The following is a 16,776-nucleotide window of genomic DNA, read 5'->3' as shown; positions in this document are numbered from 1 at the left end:
ATCAAAAACGTCAATCAAACCTCTAGGCGGCGCGCCTGTGACGTCCCTACCACGTGACCCAGACTCCACTAGTACGTCACCGCAGTAGTGCCAACATGGCGTTCACACTGTACGCACTGATACAAACAGTGATATTATTCACCAATGCCATCGCTGTTCTCCACGAAGAGAGGTTTCTTAGTAAAAGTAAGTTCGTATCAGTTAATTTTACTTCGATTTTGAAGACAGAGGCAGCTCTATCGCGCGCGCACCAATGGCAGTGTTTACCTCTAACGTTAGCTGTGCATAAAACTGTGGAAATAAATGATACTTAACTGTAGTTATTTTGTTAATTATTATATAGGTTATTACCAGCAAAACACGCAAGTCTGATGTTAGTAAAATGAGCTGGTTGTTTGTCATTGGTTTAAAAAAAAAGAATTGAAATATATTCGAAAGGTTCTTAATGTGTTTTATAGACACATTAATAAATGTGTTCTTTAAAAGCATACTCTCTTGTAACGTTAGTTGAAAATATCTTTGTAAATTGGAGTTGGACAGTGGAGGAGTCCAAGTCAACAGTTGACAGTCTGGGAAAAGGCTAACGTTAGCCAATTTGAAGCTAAAGTATGTGTTGTAATGTTATGTAATGTTTATGGTAATGTTATTATTATTATTTTAGTATCCACATAATCCCTTACTTCCATTTCATAGTTTTGAATGTTTGCAATGTGTAATCGTACAAAAAAAACAATCAGTAGGTGTTTTAACTTTTCGCTGGTAAATAATTCATTTATTAGTAATACAAAAACAGACCAGATTAGGCATGGGCCGGTATGAGATTTGACGGTATGGTAACGGTAAGCAAATCTATCACGGTCTCACGGTATTGTGGTTGCAGCTTTAAAATGTGTTATTTTAAATGTCTTGAGTAAAAAACATTGAACACAATAGATTTGATTTTTAAGCAACACAAAATATTTGGAACAGTAGTAAACATGAACAGTATGTCAGGTTAAATCATTGCTTCCCCAACATTTTGAAAGCATGGCACCCCTTTCTAGTCTTCTTTTAAATGCATTTCCAGTAATTAAACTTAACATGCATTCATCCATGCATATATACATATACATAAATTAATTAAATGCAGATGAGCAAACAACTAACTAAGCATAAACAAAATATAGCACAGAACCTGATGGATTCCTGCACAAAACGGCTCATACCTTTGAAACGGTATAACAGAAACTTTTAGTGGTTTTTAAACAGCAACTTTCTCAAACCACGGTATACCATGGAACCAGTATTCAGCCAATGCCTAGTCCAGAAACATTCTAGTGGCATATACACTCTTGAAATAGGGTAGTAAAAAGCACAGTCCTTTTTGGCTCCCCAAAAAACTTTTTCTTTCTTACCTTTCTATAGTCTGTGTGTAGAACCCTTGTCCACTACAAAGACCCTTATGTGTAACAGAAAATTTCTTTGGATGGTAATGTGGATGTTCTTTATAGAATAATACAGCCTGACAAAGAAAGACTTTTATCAGTAAGACTGTAGCAATTGTTGCATGAGTCATTATCTCAGAGGGCTCTTTAACTAACGCATACACAATTTTCCAGTTGGTTGGGGAGCAGAGCAAGGTATTGGAGGGTTTGGAGATGAACCTGGGATTAAAGCACAACTTCTTAACCTTATCCGTTCTGTTAGGACTGTCATGAGAGGTATGTTCACAATGGTCCTGTCACCAAGGCTCTATGATTGATTTCCCATTTCTAGGTCATGGCTAATGAATAATAATGTTCTGTCCTTCATTTTTTGCCCTGCATTACTCTTTATGCAGTTTCTTGGTGCAATTTGTTTTGCTTGTTAACACAAGTATTCTGAGCAGTAACATGTTTTCTGGTTTCCTTCCACAGTGCCTTTGATTGCAGTAAATTCAGTGTGTATGGTCTTACTATTGTTGTTTGGATGAAGATGGATTGAACTGCAATGGAACAAGATCTAACGTGGAATGCTATGCACATGGTCAATAGAAAACTGGACTGTTTTTTGTTAACTGGTTATGTTTGATGCTCTCAATTTCTGTAAGGTCCCTGGATTTTTTAAAAAAAATTAAAAGTACCTCTTATTTGCATGTCGTAACATGAATTGCTGTTATAAACGATGTCATAAAAGCACCTGTGTTTTTCAGAATGCGGTAATTTTGTCTAGCATTCATGTATTTCATGTACTAAGCAACATTCATATCAGTCAAATTACATCTGTTCTGATCTGGTTTTGGCATTTAAAAATGTAAAGATTTTCCAACATTCTGTGTGAAAAACATCTTAAAACGTCAAAGTTCAAGTTAAAGTATAACAAGCTCAAATATAACTAGAAGTAAACTAGATCAACTTGACCAACACTGCTCTTTTAGCATAGACAAAAAAGATCTTAAATTGTGTCTAAAAAACGTTTACGTATGTTTGACCAAAGCAGCAAAACCTTGTGAGCCAGTCAACACATTTAACATTAATTTTTTTTCTGATTTTAATAAAGTCAATGTGTTTTTCCAATAATGTCTTCAACTTTTCTTGTGTTTTTAATACTATATTTTGCCCTGTGTAGTTGGTCAACAGTTAAAGGAGCAATGTGGAGATTTTAGCGACATCTAAAAATTGCAACCAACGGCCCACTCCACCCCCTACTTTCGAAGCACTACAGCAGCTGACACAGAACAAACGAGTCATTACGTTTTGGCTTCTTTGCCGAAGGAAATAACATATGAAGAGTTTGGTTCCAAAATGAGATAACTCCATTTTTAATCATGTTTTTATTATGTTCTCATGTTTTTATTGTGATTTAGTGTGTTAGCTGTATTTTTTTAGTTATCATAGCTCAAATCAAAACAAACCAACTGCAGTTTGATTGATATTAATTGGAATGCACAATAAAAAAAACTTTAAAGACATTTTTTAAAACAGAGTTATCTCATTTTGGAACCAAACTCTTCATGTAGATAGAAATCTATCTACATACTTCATTCTTTGGTAAAAAAAAATATAACGCTTGATTATGTAAGGTCTTTATACAAATTTAAAGACAGTTATGTCCATTTTTCTCAAAAGATACTCCTAGATACTACACATAGCACCTTTATAGCAGGGGTCCCCAAACTCAGTGCTGGAGGGCTGCTGTCTTGCAGAGTTTAGCTAATGCAGGTAATGAAGATCCTAGGCATAGTAGAAACTTGCAGGCATGTGTGTAGAGGCAGGTTGGAGCTAAACTCTGAAGGACAGGGGCCTCCAGGACCGGGTTTGGGGCCCCTCTAAGTTAAAGCAAGCAAAACATTCAACATGTTTTGTAGAGATCATTTGAAACTTGACATGATGTATTTGGTTCAGTGATCACAACCATATGGAGTCCATTAACAATAGATTAATGCATTGGGGTTAGACCTTTTTATTAACAGTAGACCACAGACCACAGATAATACGCGGAATTACAACCATATGTTTAGTATCGAGATTACGAACTAACCCTTTTATAATCTACGCTTAATGGTTATTACAGTAGCTGGTGTGTCTTTATATTTTAGGCTATATAATCTCATGATTATCCCATGGCAGAGAAGAATCATGACTTGAGTTGTTGCCATTTTTCAAATTTTTACATTCTTATTACTCAAATATTACATTCGTCATAACCCAATATTTAGTGATTGTATTATATGAAGTGATTGAAGAAATAATATCAGTGAGCTCATTTCTAGCCAGATCTCTGACTTTGGTAGAACTGTGAGATAATGCTGTAAATGTAATTTAATCTGCTATTAACATTATGGCATGTTTTTTTTCGCCTAGTGAATAATCTGTGTCATAGACAAACCTCTTAAATGATTATAAACTTTTAGAGTGAGCAAAAGCACTTGTCATCTTTAATAATCTTGCCTCAAAAATAATCTTGCCTCAAATGGAATATAAAATGCTTAAGGTTAAAAGAATAATGTATAGACTCTTATTTTAACGTCCCAAGAAAATGCATTTTCGACAGGCATTGTTGGGACATCAAAATGCAAGACAGATCCACCGAAAGACCCCAGCAGGAAGTAAGTGTAGCTGGAGCTTTTTTTAGACTGTGGATAAATTAGTTTTATGTTTCAATATTTCTCGTTCAGTCAAATTTATAATGCACACGTGTATTTAATATGCAAATGTATTAATCGTTTGAAACGAAAAACAAAGTCATGCTTTATATGCTTGTAGTTTTGACAGAACAGCACAATTCAGATAAAGCCTAAACCCTGATATCCGTGTACGGTGATCATTTTCTAAAATCCCTTTCCATTTATATGATGTTTTTTAAACAGCTGATCATTGTATTATGGGGTGATTTTAGTCGAATTGATTTATGTTATCCGAAGACCTTTTTCTTTGGCAGCTTGTTTAAATAAATGTGGTGTTTTCAAATCCTTAAAATTGTGTCACATACAGATGATGAGATAAAGTGTTTTTTTTTTGGAAGCCAGTCATTGTGTTTAATCCGGATTTAACGGTAAAAAAAGAGCATTAATTGCACATAACTATAGCGTTTTCCCTTTGCCTCGTTGCCTTCATTTTCAGCTTCAGATCTGTAGATCAAGTATTGTTCTGTCTGACAAACATTACAACTCCATTTCTCACCGCTTCATTGATTAACTTAGTAGGTTTGGGAATTGAAAATCAATTCCAGTTCGGAATCGGAAGGTTAGGAATCGGATCGGAATAGGAATCGGATACTTGAAATAGGGCTGCAGCTATCGATTATTTTAGTATCGAGTATTCTACTGATTTTCTATCGATTAATCGGGTATTCGGATAATAAGTACGTTTTCTTTATTAAAGAGCAATACTAAATATACAAGAGAAAATAAGACGGGTCTCTTAAAATGCACAACTAATTTGTTTCCTTTTTAGAAAAATTTACATATTGCTGAAATTGCATAAATTCATATCTGTGAAAACTAAACCCATTTACTACATTCCATTGCCATATTACATTCAAAATGCAATATAGGCCTAATACAAATGTATATATATGAAACATTAATAAAAATAGAAAGAATAATTTCAAAGGTAAACAACTAACTTCAGTTTATGCATCATGCATTTAGTTTATCTAAATTAGTTTTAGTTTCTTTTTTTAATATTAAATAGTAATATATTTTTCCACATAAAAATACCGAGTTAATCTGACTTTTATTTTGGCAGGTCGTCGGAAAACGCTTATTTTTTTAGGGCGTTAGCTTCACTCAGTAAAATGTTCTGAAATAGAACTCTCAGAGAGCAACTCTGGAGATTAAGTTCATGTCCTCATTCAGCGCAGACGCAGAGAAATTCATGAGCATCACGCGTGTAGCACATTAAACTGTGCAGTTCATTCACTCAGACACGCAGAACAGACAGATGACATTTGTAAATAACAGGATTCGGCGTCCACAAGTCCGCGTGTAGTTGTATGGACTCAATGCAGCCGGAAAACAAGTTTCACTCGCAAAATAGACTAAAACCAAGTAAAATAGCAGTTCACCATTTCAATAAGCGATCACTTATTTATCAGCATGAGACATGCGTGTGAACAGACTAAAATGCGTGTGTCTCGCGGTGAATGCGTGAGACTTGAGAGCCCGCAGCGCTCCGTGTGTACTGTAGTTAAATGGATTAAACGAGGCTTCAAGGCAACACAAATTGCCTCGATGATTTTTTGTATTCGAATAACTCGAGTTACTCGAGGAATCGTTTCAGCCCTAACTTGAAATTAAAATTTCAATTCCTCTTATCAATTCCCGTGTGCATATTTTAAGAAATGTGCTTGTGTTAACTTGGGATAAAGCACAGGAACCACAAATTTACCGTAGTTTCATTATATTAACTACAGTTTAACCATGATGTAGTTAAACTATGGTAATACAAATTGTAATAAATCAGACAAAACATGGTTGCTAGGTCTATACTGAATATACCCAAAATGGTGCTCATATATATTAAATATATATATATACACTCACCTAAAGGATTATTAGGAACACCTGTTCAATTTCTCATTAATGCAATTATCTAATCAACCAATCACATGGCAGTTGCTTCAATGCATTTAGGGGTGTGGTCCTGGTCAAGACAATCTCCTGAACTCCAAACTGAATGTCAGAATGGGAAAGAAAGGTGATTTAAGCAATTTTGAGCGTGGCATGGTTGTTGGTGCCAGACGGGCCGGTCTGAGTATTTCACAATCTGCTCAGTTACTGGGATTTTCACGCACAACCATTTCTAGGGTTTACAAAGAATGGTGTGAAAAGGGAAAAACATCCAGTATGCGGCAGTCCTGTGGGCGAAAATGCCTTGTTGATGCTAGAGGTCAGAGGAGAATGGGCCGACTGATTCAAGCTGATAGAAGAGCAACTTTGACTGAAATAACCACTCGTTACAACCGAGGTATGCAGCAAAGCATTTGTGAAGCCACAACACGCACAACCTTGAGGCAGATGGGCTACAACAGCAGAAGACCCCACCGGGTACCACTCATCTCCACTACAAATAGGAAAAAGAGGCTACAATTTGCACGAGCTCACCAAAATTGGACAGTTGAAGACTGGAAAAATGTTGCCTGGTCTGATGAGTCTCGATTTCTGTTGAGACATTCAAATGGTAGAGTCAGAATTTGGCGTAAACAGAATGAGAACATGGATCCATCATGCCTTGTTACCACTGTGCAGGCTGGTGGTGGTGGTGTAATGGTGTGGGGGATGTTTTCTTGGCACACTTTAGGCCCCTTAGTGCCAATTGGGCATCGTTTAAATGCCACGGCCTACCTGAGCATTGTTTCTGACCATGTCCATCCCTTTATGACCACCATGTACCCATCCTCTAATGGCTACTTCCAGCAGGATAATGCACCATGTCACAAAGCTCGAATCATTTCAAATTGGTTTCTTGAACATGACAATGAGTTCACTGTACTAGAATGGCCCCCACAGTCACCAGATCTCAACCCGATAGAACATCTTTGGGATGTGGTGGAACGGGAGCTTCGTGCCCTGGATGTGCATCCCACAAATCTCCATCAACTGCAAGATGCTATCCTATCAATATGGGCCAACATTTCTAAAGAATGCTTTCAGCACCTTGTTGAATCAATGCCACGTAGAATTAAGGCAGTTCTGAAGGCGAAAGGGGGTCAAACACCGTATTAGTATGGTGTTCCTAATAATCCTTTAGGTGAGTGTATATTTAGCAAACCAGTCAATAAGCAGACTAAATGATCATACAGGTTGATATCTAAATGTTTTATTTCAACTGTGGAATCGATAAGAATCGAAACTGATAAGCAGAACCGGGAATCGATAAAATTCAAACGATAACCAACGCTACTTATTAGTGTATAATTTATAGCTTATAATATGCTAGCTAAAAAAAGTCTGGCACAGCAAATTTTAAAGTCATTGTTTTAAAGTCGTTTCATGTAATTTGTTTCTTTTTTTCATAGAGTTTATGAAGTGATGGCGACTCGCCGCAGACTAAAGGCAGTTCTCATTGACCTGAGCGGTACTCTGCACATTGAGGATGCTGCAGTTCCCGGGGCGCAGGAGGCTTTAGCCCGGTCCCTATACTTTTTAACAGCATACATAAACATTTCCTTATTTTGCACCATTCACATTAAGTAAAAACAAGTTTAGGGTCACTTGAAAGCTCTTTGATAAAATGGCAAGAGAACATTTTTGTGAATTCTAGGCAAAGGGCGACTAGACTGGGCTATAGACTACATTTGTTTTGTTGCACAGTTTTGATGACTATACAATTATTCTAAATGCAGTGAAATTATAATAAGAATAAATAATGAGTTAGTGACACTAAACTTTTGACCATGATGTAAATAATCATGCTACTTAAATTGATAATGTTATTGTTAATGATGCTATTGTGAATTCCTTTAGCCACAACATTATTTTTTTTTAAATTAATTGCATAGAGATTAAATTCACAAAAATCGATTAAGTCTACTCCTTAATTCCACTACATTTTGTGACTGTTTTAGATTCAATTTTTTTCTGCGAAATCAGAAAAGTCCATGTCATGTTTGCTGTGTGGGACAGGGTAATAATAGCCACTGAAATAGACCACCCCACCCCTTCAACCACTGCCAAAATGTGCAAATTGACTACCAGACAGAGATGACTGCTGATTATTTTAGAAAAAGAGGCAGTCAGACCCCTGAATCTTTTTGCCATTTACAGAAGGCAGTCAGAGATAGTTCAGGTAGTTGGGACATTTTATATGTGGGTGTTCCGCACCTATATATACATTTATATGAGGCACCTATTTTTACATGTACAAATAATTTGTATTTGTATAATTTGTATATTTGTCTAATTTGTATAAATTGTAATTCAGATTAAGACAGGCTCCAGTCACTGTGAAATTTGTAACCAACACCACAAAGGAATGCAAGAGGACCCTTTTTGAGCGACTGCGCCAGTTGAACTTTGACCTCCAAGAGCAGGAGATTTTTACATCACTCACTGCAGCCCGTAATCTGCTGGAGCAGAGAGCAGTGCGTCCCCTACTGCTGGTGGAAGATAGTGCTTTAGAGGATTTCACAGGTGAGCTGAATACTTAGGACTTTTCTGCTGTTATTTTGTTGTAGTTTCTCTGACAAATATTATCAGTAGAGTTTATAAAGAAATTCCTTCCAAAGTGATGTTACGGGCATGTGTATCTCATCTAGTATGTTGCTTTCATGCTGCAGGTTTGGAAACGTCGGATCCTAATGCAGTCGTGATAGGTTTAGCACCTAACCACTTCAACTACCAGACACTCAACAAAGCTTTCCAGTAAACCAAAAACTCCCACATACCACATGCCTTGTTTTAAATGATAGACTTACAAATTCAAATAGTTGAATGCACTAATAAACTGGTCCAAAGATTGTTCATGTTTTTTTAATCAGGTTAATTTTAGATGGTGCTCCTCTCATTGCGATCCATAAAGCACGGTACTACAAAAGGAAAGACGGGTTGGCTTTAGGGCCGGGCCCATTTGTGACGGGTCTTGAGTATGCCACTGACACCAGGGCTACAGTGGTGGGTAAACCAAAGAAAGCTTTTTTCCTGGAGGCTTTACGAGATCTGAACTGCTCACCAGATGAGGCTGTGATGATAGGAGACGTGAGTATGATGTCGACCTAAAATGGCTGTAACAAGATTAAATGCGGGTCATGTTTCACTCTTCAATGTGAAAGAAAATGAAGGACCAAGATTTTTTCTTTTGATACCTGCCAAAACACACATAAAATGTTTTTGTACAGGATGCCAGAGATGATGTTGGTGGGGCACAGAACACAGGGATGCTGGGAATTTTAGTGAAAACTGGTAGGCGATAGAATAGAAATTTGTTGGATATAGTTTTTACTTTTGATAAATAATAGTAATTATCTTCACTTTTTTCAGGTAAATATAGACATGGTGATGAAGATAAAATTAAACCTCCACCTCACCTGACTTGTGACACCTTTCCAGACGCTGTCAATCATATACTGGAGCATCTCGTAGAATCAAAATAATCTAAAAATGTCATTAAAGTGCTGTATAGTTGAATCATTGTTTGACTGTCAGTTGTCTACATTACAGTTGGCTGATAATCGTCATCTGAAAATAAGTAAATACATAATAAAGTTGCTACAGTCTATTCTTCTGTTATTATTCTGCCATGTTCATCTTTATAGATATGAATTAAGTCTCTGCATGATAAGAAAAAAGTGGAGGGTCATTATTTAGGCCTATGTCCCCATTAGTCTCAATGTATTGGATGCAATAGTATAATTAATATTTGGGGGCTTTTTTGCTTTTATTATTATTAAGACCAGAGTTAGGTGGTAAGAAAGAGAGTGGTGCAGGATCGGGACCTCAACCCTAGTCGCTTATGTGCCTAGAGCAAGTGCACAGACCACTGTGCTACAGCTTGGACTATAATTTTAAATTTAAATATATAATTTAAAAAAGTAGTAATAGCTTTCATATGTCAAAATATCACATTTCCATTATTGGCTCGCCTTGGGGTCTTATTTATTAACCTATATTATATATTTAAAAAAATCACCCTATTTTTTTGTTTCACTCTTTTTCTAATCAACATGTTATTCTTTTAACTGGTAATTCATTCATGTTTATGGATAAACAGCAGCACACATAAAATAATTAGAAAGGGAACAAGACAAAGCATAAAATTAGAAATCAAATACAAAAGTAAAAGATTGACATGAACTTAGATCCCAAAGCTATACATAAATGTGCCATAATAATACCAGAGCCTTGAGCTGTGTATTTAATATTTAATATAGCCTTTTATTGAGATTGATATACAGCATAACCAAATCGACTCTAGTGCATTTTTACATATAAAAAATCTCTTAGGAATCCAAAAACACCTAAAGTATTGGATTTACAGTAAAACTGAGAAAAAAATGATGTAATAGCCTATGTCTGGTTGGGATGAATGCATCTCAAACGGACTCATACTCTCTCTCCCAGGCTGAATATCTATCTGTCAGGCATCTGGCCGAGGGTTTTGTGTGGGCAATAACATCCTGGAAATCTGCTGTGGTCACAGTTTCTAGTTCAATAACCGGCATGTTGGACTGACCTGTGAAGATACATGGCGTAACAGAGAGCGTGAATTATGGCCAAAACAGGATTTTGTGATGAGAGCAGTTTGATGTTGTTTCGAGCTGGACGTGAAACATTTCTTACCTTCAATATGATTTTCAAGAGCGTCAAAGATTTTTCGCACGGGTCTCATTGCGGCCTCCTTACAAACTAACCTGATATCTGACCCCGAGTAGCCTTCAGTCTCCTGAAATATTGGGAAATAAAAATCTGTTTACTCAATGCAATGGCTAATCATATAGTAGCTCATGCAGGTGGATTTGAATGATTCCACGAATCTGGTCTGAGATCTGTGCAACAGCCCAGTGAGGTTTACAAAGTACACAGCTTTCACACCCTTCCATCAGTCCATTTTACCTGTGCCAGCATGTTGTAATCCAGCTCTGTCCGCAGTTCCACCGCAGACGTGTTGCTAACTGGAGGAAGCCAGTGACTGATCATGGCTTGTCTGGCAGGTGCGGACGGGAGACCCACCAGGATCCGCTTCTCTAGTCTTCTCAGCATGGCGTGGTCCAACTCCCTGAAGAGAAGAAAAAACAAAGATTAGATTCAGAGCCACAAGTTATCAGAAGATAATGATACACTTTACTCATAATCGTGCATGCCTCACCAGGGTAAATTGGAGGCAGCCAGCACAAAGACGAGATCGTTGGATCGTGCCAGTCCATCCATCTGAACCAGTAACTCCGTCTTCATTCTCCTGCTGCCCTCATGTTCACTCCTTGAAGACCAGATTATAAAATGATTAGCCTCATTTAAATGATCCTATTGCTGCAAAGCAGAAAACCACCACAGTTAATAAATACTTAATAACTACTACTAAATTATTAGAGGTGTTTGCTAAGGCAAAAGCATCACTATTACTACTGCTCATACAAGCAAAAAAAAAACATTCAAGGTCGTTCATTACAGATATTTTGTGTGGGTAACAGTGAGTAACGTGAAGTGGTATATTGCTCTACATGTATATTGCTTTATGTAAACTGTATATGCCGTTTGAGTACTCAGGGGGTTACACTATATTATTTCAGTAAGAGTTTATTTAAATTGTATTGCCAAAGCAATTGCAGATGGGCTGCACACAAGTAGTGCAAATATACAAACAGAGAAAAAAGTCAGATGGAGTTACTGTCTCTCTCTCTTACCCCTGGCCAACCCCGCGCTGGCTCATCACAGACTCCAGCTCATCCAGGAAGATGGTGGACGGGGCATGAAATCTTGCCAGCTCAAACAAAACCTGCAGAGAATTGTAATGGTAAAACTTACTGCTGCAAAGTTGAGAAAATAACCTATTCCTGCTGATTACTGGCACAATTCTTCTCACTGACCCGAACCAGCTTCTCAGAATCTCCTCTCCACTTGCTTACAATGCTGGATGCAGAGATGTTGAAAAATGTTGTGTTACACTCTGTGGCTACAGCTTTGGCCAGCATGGTCTTCCCTGTACCTGTTGTGGGGGAACAGGCCTCACATTAGGATCGAACAAATGAAATACAGAACATGAACGTAGTTAGAAAATAAAAAGGACCCACCAGGTGGTCCATATAGGAGCAACCCTTTCCATGGTGACAGAATTCCTGTGAAGAGTTGAGGGTACTGAAAAGAAAGGATTATTATTATAATTATTATACATAATTAATTATACATGCACACTGTGGTGATATAATGAAAATGTCCATGTGAAACATGAAGTTGATGTGTAAATTTAAAAAGAAAACGTGAGTGGTGCTTGCCCATGTTCTGTGGCTGGAAGAGTGTTGCTTGGCAGTTGAAATGACGCTCTGGATGTTTTCTAGGGCATTGCTGGCTAAGGTGTTGCTAGGCGGTTCAGTGGTGATCTGTGTGGTTGCTAGTGTACTAGAGGTTGTCAGATAACTGCTGGGAAATTGGTGTATGGTAGGTTGTTTCTTGGGTGTTCTGGGTGGCCTACTAGGTGGTTGCTAACTGTCCCTGTGATATACCGATCCATAAATATGGCTGGGGTCCCAAAGTTTATTACAGAGGTTTGTTCAAATCCCTGTCCCAAAATATAAACAATATTGACAGGAAAATAGCAAACCCCCAAATAGATGATGAGAATTGTGTTTTCTTCACCTCAGGCTGGGGTAAATATCAGCAGTTAATGTTTTCCCTTATTGTCGAACACCACCTTAATAACCTGTCTTTTAACTTTTTTTATGTAAAAATTGCCCAGAATTGACTGAACAGAACCACGAAACCTCTCTTCAGTCTAAAAAAGCACACAAGCAGAAATTCAAAATCATTCTACACGATGACCTCCTTCATGCACACGACTGAGTTAGGGAAGACAAATAATGTTTACATTTCCTGTTTGTCAGGAGCGTGTTGTGGATTTGTAGTCATCGCCACAGAAGCCAGAGATGAGCCAGATACGCTAGCACTTGGATTGGATGGTATTCAGGTATAGATTTCATGTCATCTTAAGAAATAACCCAGTGCTTTGCTTTCCTCTAGCCTTTAGTGGAGATGTATTCAGAATCGAAGGCAGGCGGCAGCTTGAGAAATACCAAAGTGTTTAGCAGCCAAGCACCTTAATGGGATAGACGACAGCTTCTTTGACTAATCGCTTGGCAGCCTCCAGGCCTATAATGTCGTCCCAGCACACATTGGGGTTGTGTAAATAGATATCCTTTATGGAGAGACAGGAGAAAAAGATGAAATGGAGTGCTACAATAATACACGTTCCACCTTGTGTGTGTGTGTGTGTACTTTAATATTGAGATATTGAGTGACACAGAATTCTATTACAAAATGAACAAGATTTCAGCATTAAAATATCCAAAAACCACTTGCACAGTGTTATATATTTTGTTCACTTGTTCTATTTCAATAGTTTACAACAATGTAAATCCAGAGAAATGAGTGCTTTTATTCAGTGTAATGTCTCTCCTTATTGCATTATCCCCAGTTTCATTCAAAACTCCTTCACAGTGTAATCAAGCTACACCTTTGTTATTGTTTTGACTAAGCGACCTCTAGTGGCAACAAATTATATACCGTGGCTTTCATATTGTCATAACTGCACAATATTTTGCAATACCATTTCTTTGGCAATGTAATGCATTTTTACATCATGAAAATATTTGTTGCACTCCCTTTAATTTATTCTAATTGTAATTTTAAAAGTTTCCAAACAATATGATTTTATTACTGTATTATACAGTGTCTACACTAGATGCGACACAAAGAAAAAAGCAACCGATGCAAAGATAGAATCCTTGCGAATTGTTGTGTATTGCTGATGTGGCTGGTGTGAACAAAAACTCAAAATAACATGGAAAAGGTACTTTCTGACTTGGTCGCATTTGGTGTTGAAAAAAATAACTGTTGCGTTTTATTCCCCAGTTTTTTCAACACCAAATGCGACCAAGTCAGAAAGTACCTTTTCCATGTTATTTTGAGTATATACATTTTGGGGAAAAATATGATCAGAACATCTTGATCTTGATAAGTATTTGTGAGAGTCACCCAAATACCAGAGTTATTATAGTTTTGATTTTAGTTTTAGTTCATTTCATTAATATTTTTAATTAGCTTTTATTTTTAGATTTTTATGTTAATTTTAGTTAAAGTTTTAGTAATATTGGTATATGCTTTTGTCATTTTATAATTCATTTGTTTATTTTTTATGTTGCTGTATAAGATTAATTAATATTTATTTTTGTTTTATTTTAGTTTTTGTTTATTATTATAATTTTAGTGCTTTAAACTGATTTCCGTTTATTTTTAAGACAACATTTACATTTTTCCTTTAGTTACGTTTTTCCAATAACTTTAAGGTCAGTATTTTATTTGATTACAATGAACAGAAACATTTTCAAAGTTTTAATTTCAGTATAAAATAATCTTGCCTAATACAGCTTTAAATTGCTACAAAAGAGAGAGAAACATTTACTTACTCTACTAATAACAGCTGCAAGCTCTCTCATTTCATTATTCATGCCAAAGAAGGCAGTTATTGGTTTCAGCAGCCGCTCCTGTGGACAGTCAAATATAAGAGACATTACATTTACTGGTTTGTAGAAAGTGAGTAGTATAATTGAAACGGACCTACCGAGAAATCGGAAGCACAGGGCAAGATGTTTATAGAGTCACTTGCAGACCCTTTCACAGCATCTTGAATTAGATTTCTGTAATCAATGATATGACCCTGAAAAAAAAACAATAAATACATTTTACAACCCATTACATTTTTTAAAATATATTTTCATTTTTAACGAATCTCACAAAGAATGACCTTTCTCATGTGTGTCCCCTCGCCTGTTCCATTTCTGTGGATAGGTGACACATTCAGGCCAAACTCAGACGTCTCAGCTGGGGACAGGTACTCAATTTCCTGAAAAGATCAAGTGATTGTTTATCGTTTATTAGATGATAGGATTGCTTGCTTAAAAATGTTTTTTTTTTTTTTTTTGAGCTCTTTACATGGTTCGTGGTTGTGATGGATGTTTGGAGTCTTACACTGCTGTGTTTACTGGGGTCTCTCCCTAATAGTTTTGATTCCAAAGTTTTTCCAGTGTTTCTGGATGGAGGTCGTCGGGTAGAGTTGATTCTTGGGAGTGTCTGACTGCTCAATGAAGATGTCCTTTTAGAAACACATTTACACAGCATTGATGCACAATGAGAAAAGGACAATAATATGGAGTCTTTGAATGCCCTTGTAGTAAAAGTATTGTACCTTCTTTTGCCACCACTTTTTACAAGTCGATTCACTTCTATTTCGAAGACAAGACTTTGATTATTAAACAATATTTTATAATTAATGCTCATCAAATTATAACTAGCTAGAAGTATAAACATACTTATAACTATATCAGTCCGTATGTTATACCTTGTTCTGGCAGCTTCTTTGTCAGTTTAGGATATTTCTGAAACTTAATATAATAATAACTCTCATATTCCATAAGAACTGTGTCCAGGTCTACATTATCACAGACTTCGAAACGACATAAACTAACACTACTTTCTTTTTCTAAGGCTTTTGCTGCATCTGTATACCTGTGCAAACAAAAACAGAAATTAAATTACACAAATGCACCTTTAAGAAGATATCAATAATAAATAACACTTATAAAAATCTAACCCCTCTTCCAGTAAATGATGATGAATCAAAACCAGCAAATTTCTCCTCCTTGTCTCTGTTCTCAGTTCTTCCTAAGATAATATTGCATTTAAATGATCAAATTAAAAATAATTAACAAACTACATCTTTTGTGCAATTCAGAAACTGTGCATAGTTATTCTAGATGTTTCGTCCTAATGTATAAAAGGGTACAAATACTTTATTCTTACATAATTAAACTCGTATTTTCTAAAATGATTTTGATTGTAACATGACTATTACCGTGTGTGTGCGTTGCGTGTTGATTCGATAGATGGCACCACACTCATTCAGCGACGCAAAACGTGCCAAGTTGCTACGACAACCTGTGACTCGCGCATTTAGCCGATTAGCCTTCCGCTAATTAACAAATAAATGTGGCGTTTAAGGAAATTAAAAAACGATTCATAACATCAGTTCCATTCAGTGTGTGTGGCATGTCTGTTCGCCGGCCATATTGTGTTTTTATAGACTCCTGTAGTTAAACGCCGTTATAGATACATATTAGCATACTAACGTTAGCAGTCAAAATTATTTATCTATTAACTTGTTACAGTTAAACGTTAAAGACATTGCAGCACTCACCGCCTCTCTGGCCTGGTTAGCAGTCTTTATGGCTTTATAAGAAAAATCCATAGTGAGACGAACATACACATCTGACCCGAGCCCTTGTGCGCGAGTGCGTCCTGATACAATGATATCCAGCAGGAAAGGTAGCCTAGTGTATTGTATACGTATATTGTAATATGCATTTCGTAATATCGATAAGCTTTTTTAACGAGAAAAATGCATTAATGCAATAACATACAATTATGTGCAGTAAATAAGTAAAACTTGAACTATCAAATTTTTATATAATTTTTACTTTATTGTAATAGTACCCCTTGCCTTACGAAAATCTACCATGGTTTTACTAGTTAAAATCGAAAAACCACGGTTTTACTACAGTAAAAAAAACATGGTTACTATAGTAAAACAATGGTTATCACAAAATAACCAT

At 36.5% G+C, this 16,776-nt stretch overlaps 3 protein-coding genes across 7 annotated transcripts; 2 read left to right on the top strand and 1 right to left on the bottom strand.

Moving 5' to 3' along the window:
* Window positions 1–64: 64 nt before the first annotated feature.
* Window positions 65–2,554, top strand: ier3ip1 (immediate early response 3 interacting protein 1). Its single transcript, XM_057321759.1, has 3 exons — window positions 65–186; window positions 1,599–1,700; window positions 1,896–2,554. Exons 1-3 carry the CDS (start codon window positions 96–98, stop codon window positions 1,949–1,951), a joined length of 249 nt encoding a protein of 82 aa, XP_057177742.1. The 5' UTR covers window positions 65–95; the 3' UTR covers window positions 1,952–2,554.
* A 1,444-nt stretch (window positions 2,555–3,998) lies between these two features.
* Window positions 3,999–9,671, top strand: hdhd2 (haloacid dehalogenase-like hydrolase domain containing 2). Its single transcript, XM_057321758.1, has 7 exons — window positions 3,999–4,066; window positions 7,480–7,593; window positions 8,385–8,593; window positions 8,740–8,824; window positions 8,941–9,157; window positions 9,298–9,361; window positions 9,440–9,671. Exons 2-7 carry the CDS (start codon window positions 7,493–7,495, stop codon window positions 9,550–9,552), a joined length of 789 nt encoding a protein of 262 aa, XP_057177741.1. The 5' UTR covers window positions 3,999–4,066; window positions 7,480–7,492; the 3' UTR covers window positions 9,553–9,671.
* Window positions 9,672–10,311: 640 nt separating this feature from the next.
* Window positions 10,312–16,504, bottom strand: katnal2 (katanin p60 subunit A-like 2). 5 transcript variants are annotated; one of them, XM_057321914.1, is made up of 17 exons: window positions 16,362–16,504; window positions 16,020–16,136; window positions 15,759–15,829; window positions 15,507–15,673; window positions 15,354–15,390; window positions 15,101–15,260; window positions 14,913–15,011; window positions 14,730–14,825; window positions 14,575–14,652; window positions 13,206–13,304; window positions 12,187–12,250; window positions 11,983–12,101; window positions 11,800–11,891; window positions 11,265–11,375; window positions 11,012–11,174; window positions 10,739–10,841; window positions 10,312–10,631 (listed from the first exon to the last, which is right to left on the bottom strand). In XM_057321914.1, exons 1-17 carry the CDS (start codon window positions 16,410–16,412, stop codon window positions 10,492–10,494), a joined length of 1,767 nt encoding a protein of 588 aa, XP_057177897.1. In that variant the 5' UTR covers window positions 16,413–16,504; the 3' UTR covers window positions 10,312–10,491. The 5 variants fall into 5 exon arrangements, with proteins under 5 accessions (XP_057177897.1, XP_057177898.1, XP_057177899.1 ...); XM_057321915.1 differs by having other exon boundaries at window positions 15,137–15,260; window positions 16,362–16,502; XM_057321916.1 differs by lacking the exon at window positions 16,020–16,136 and having other exon boundaries at window positions 16,362–16,502.
* Between the last annotated feature and the right edge of the window lie 272 nt (window positions 16,505–16,776).

The sequence above is a fragment of the Triplophysa rosa genome, linkage group LG22 (assembly GCF_024868665.1).
Source record: "Triplophysa rosa linkage group LG22, Trosa_1v2, whole genome shotgun sequence".
Taxonomy (NCBI): Eukaryota; Metazoa; Chordata; class Actinopteri; order Cypriniformes; family Nemacheilidae; genus Triplophysa; species Triplophysa rosa.
Note: the sequence above shows the minus strand (reverse complement) of the source record. Positions and strands in the feature narration are given on the sequence as shown.

Bases quoted from the DNA above. Each gene is read 5' to 3' on its own strand.
- ier3ip1 (XM_057321759.1), top strand. From the start codon at position 96: ATGGCGTTCACACTGTACGCACTGATACAAACAGTGATATTATTCACC. The intron at 187-1,598 runs GTAAGTTCGTAT...ACAATTTTCCAG, and splicing joins AGAGAGGTTTCTTAGTAAAA to TTGGTTGGGGAGCAGAGCAA. The intron at 1,701-1,895 runs GTATGTTCACAA...TTCCTTCCACAG, and splicing joins TGTTAGGACTGTCATGAGAG to TGCCTTTGATTGCAGTAAAT.
- hdhd2 (XM_057321758.1), top strand. From the start codon at position 7,493: ATGGCGACTCGCCGCAGACTAAAGGCAGTTCTCATTGACCTGAGCGGT. The intron at 8,594-8,739 runs GTGAGCTGAATA...TTCATGCTGCAG, and splicing joins TGCTTTAGAGGATTTCACAG to GTTTGGAAACGTCGGATCCT. The intron at 8,825-8,940 runs GTAAACCAAAAA...TTTTTTAATCAG, and splicing joins ACACTCAACAAAGCTTTCCA to GTTAATTTTAGATGGTGCTC.
- katnal2 (XM_057321914.1), bottom strand. From the start codon at position 16,412: ATGGATTTTTCTTATAAAGCCATAAAGACTGCTAACCAGGCCAGAGAG. The intron at 15,674-15,758 runs GTTAGATTTTTA...TTGTTTGCACAG, and splicing joins CATCATTTACTGGAAGAGGG to GTATACAGATGCAGCAAAAG. The intron at 13,305-14,574 runs GTAAGTAAATGT...CTCTCCATAAAG, and splicing joins TTGCAGCTGTTATTAGTAGA to GATATCTATTTACACAACCC.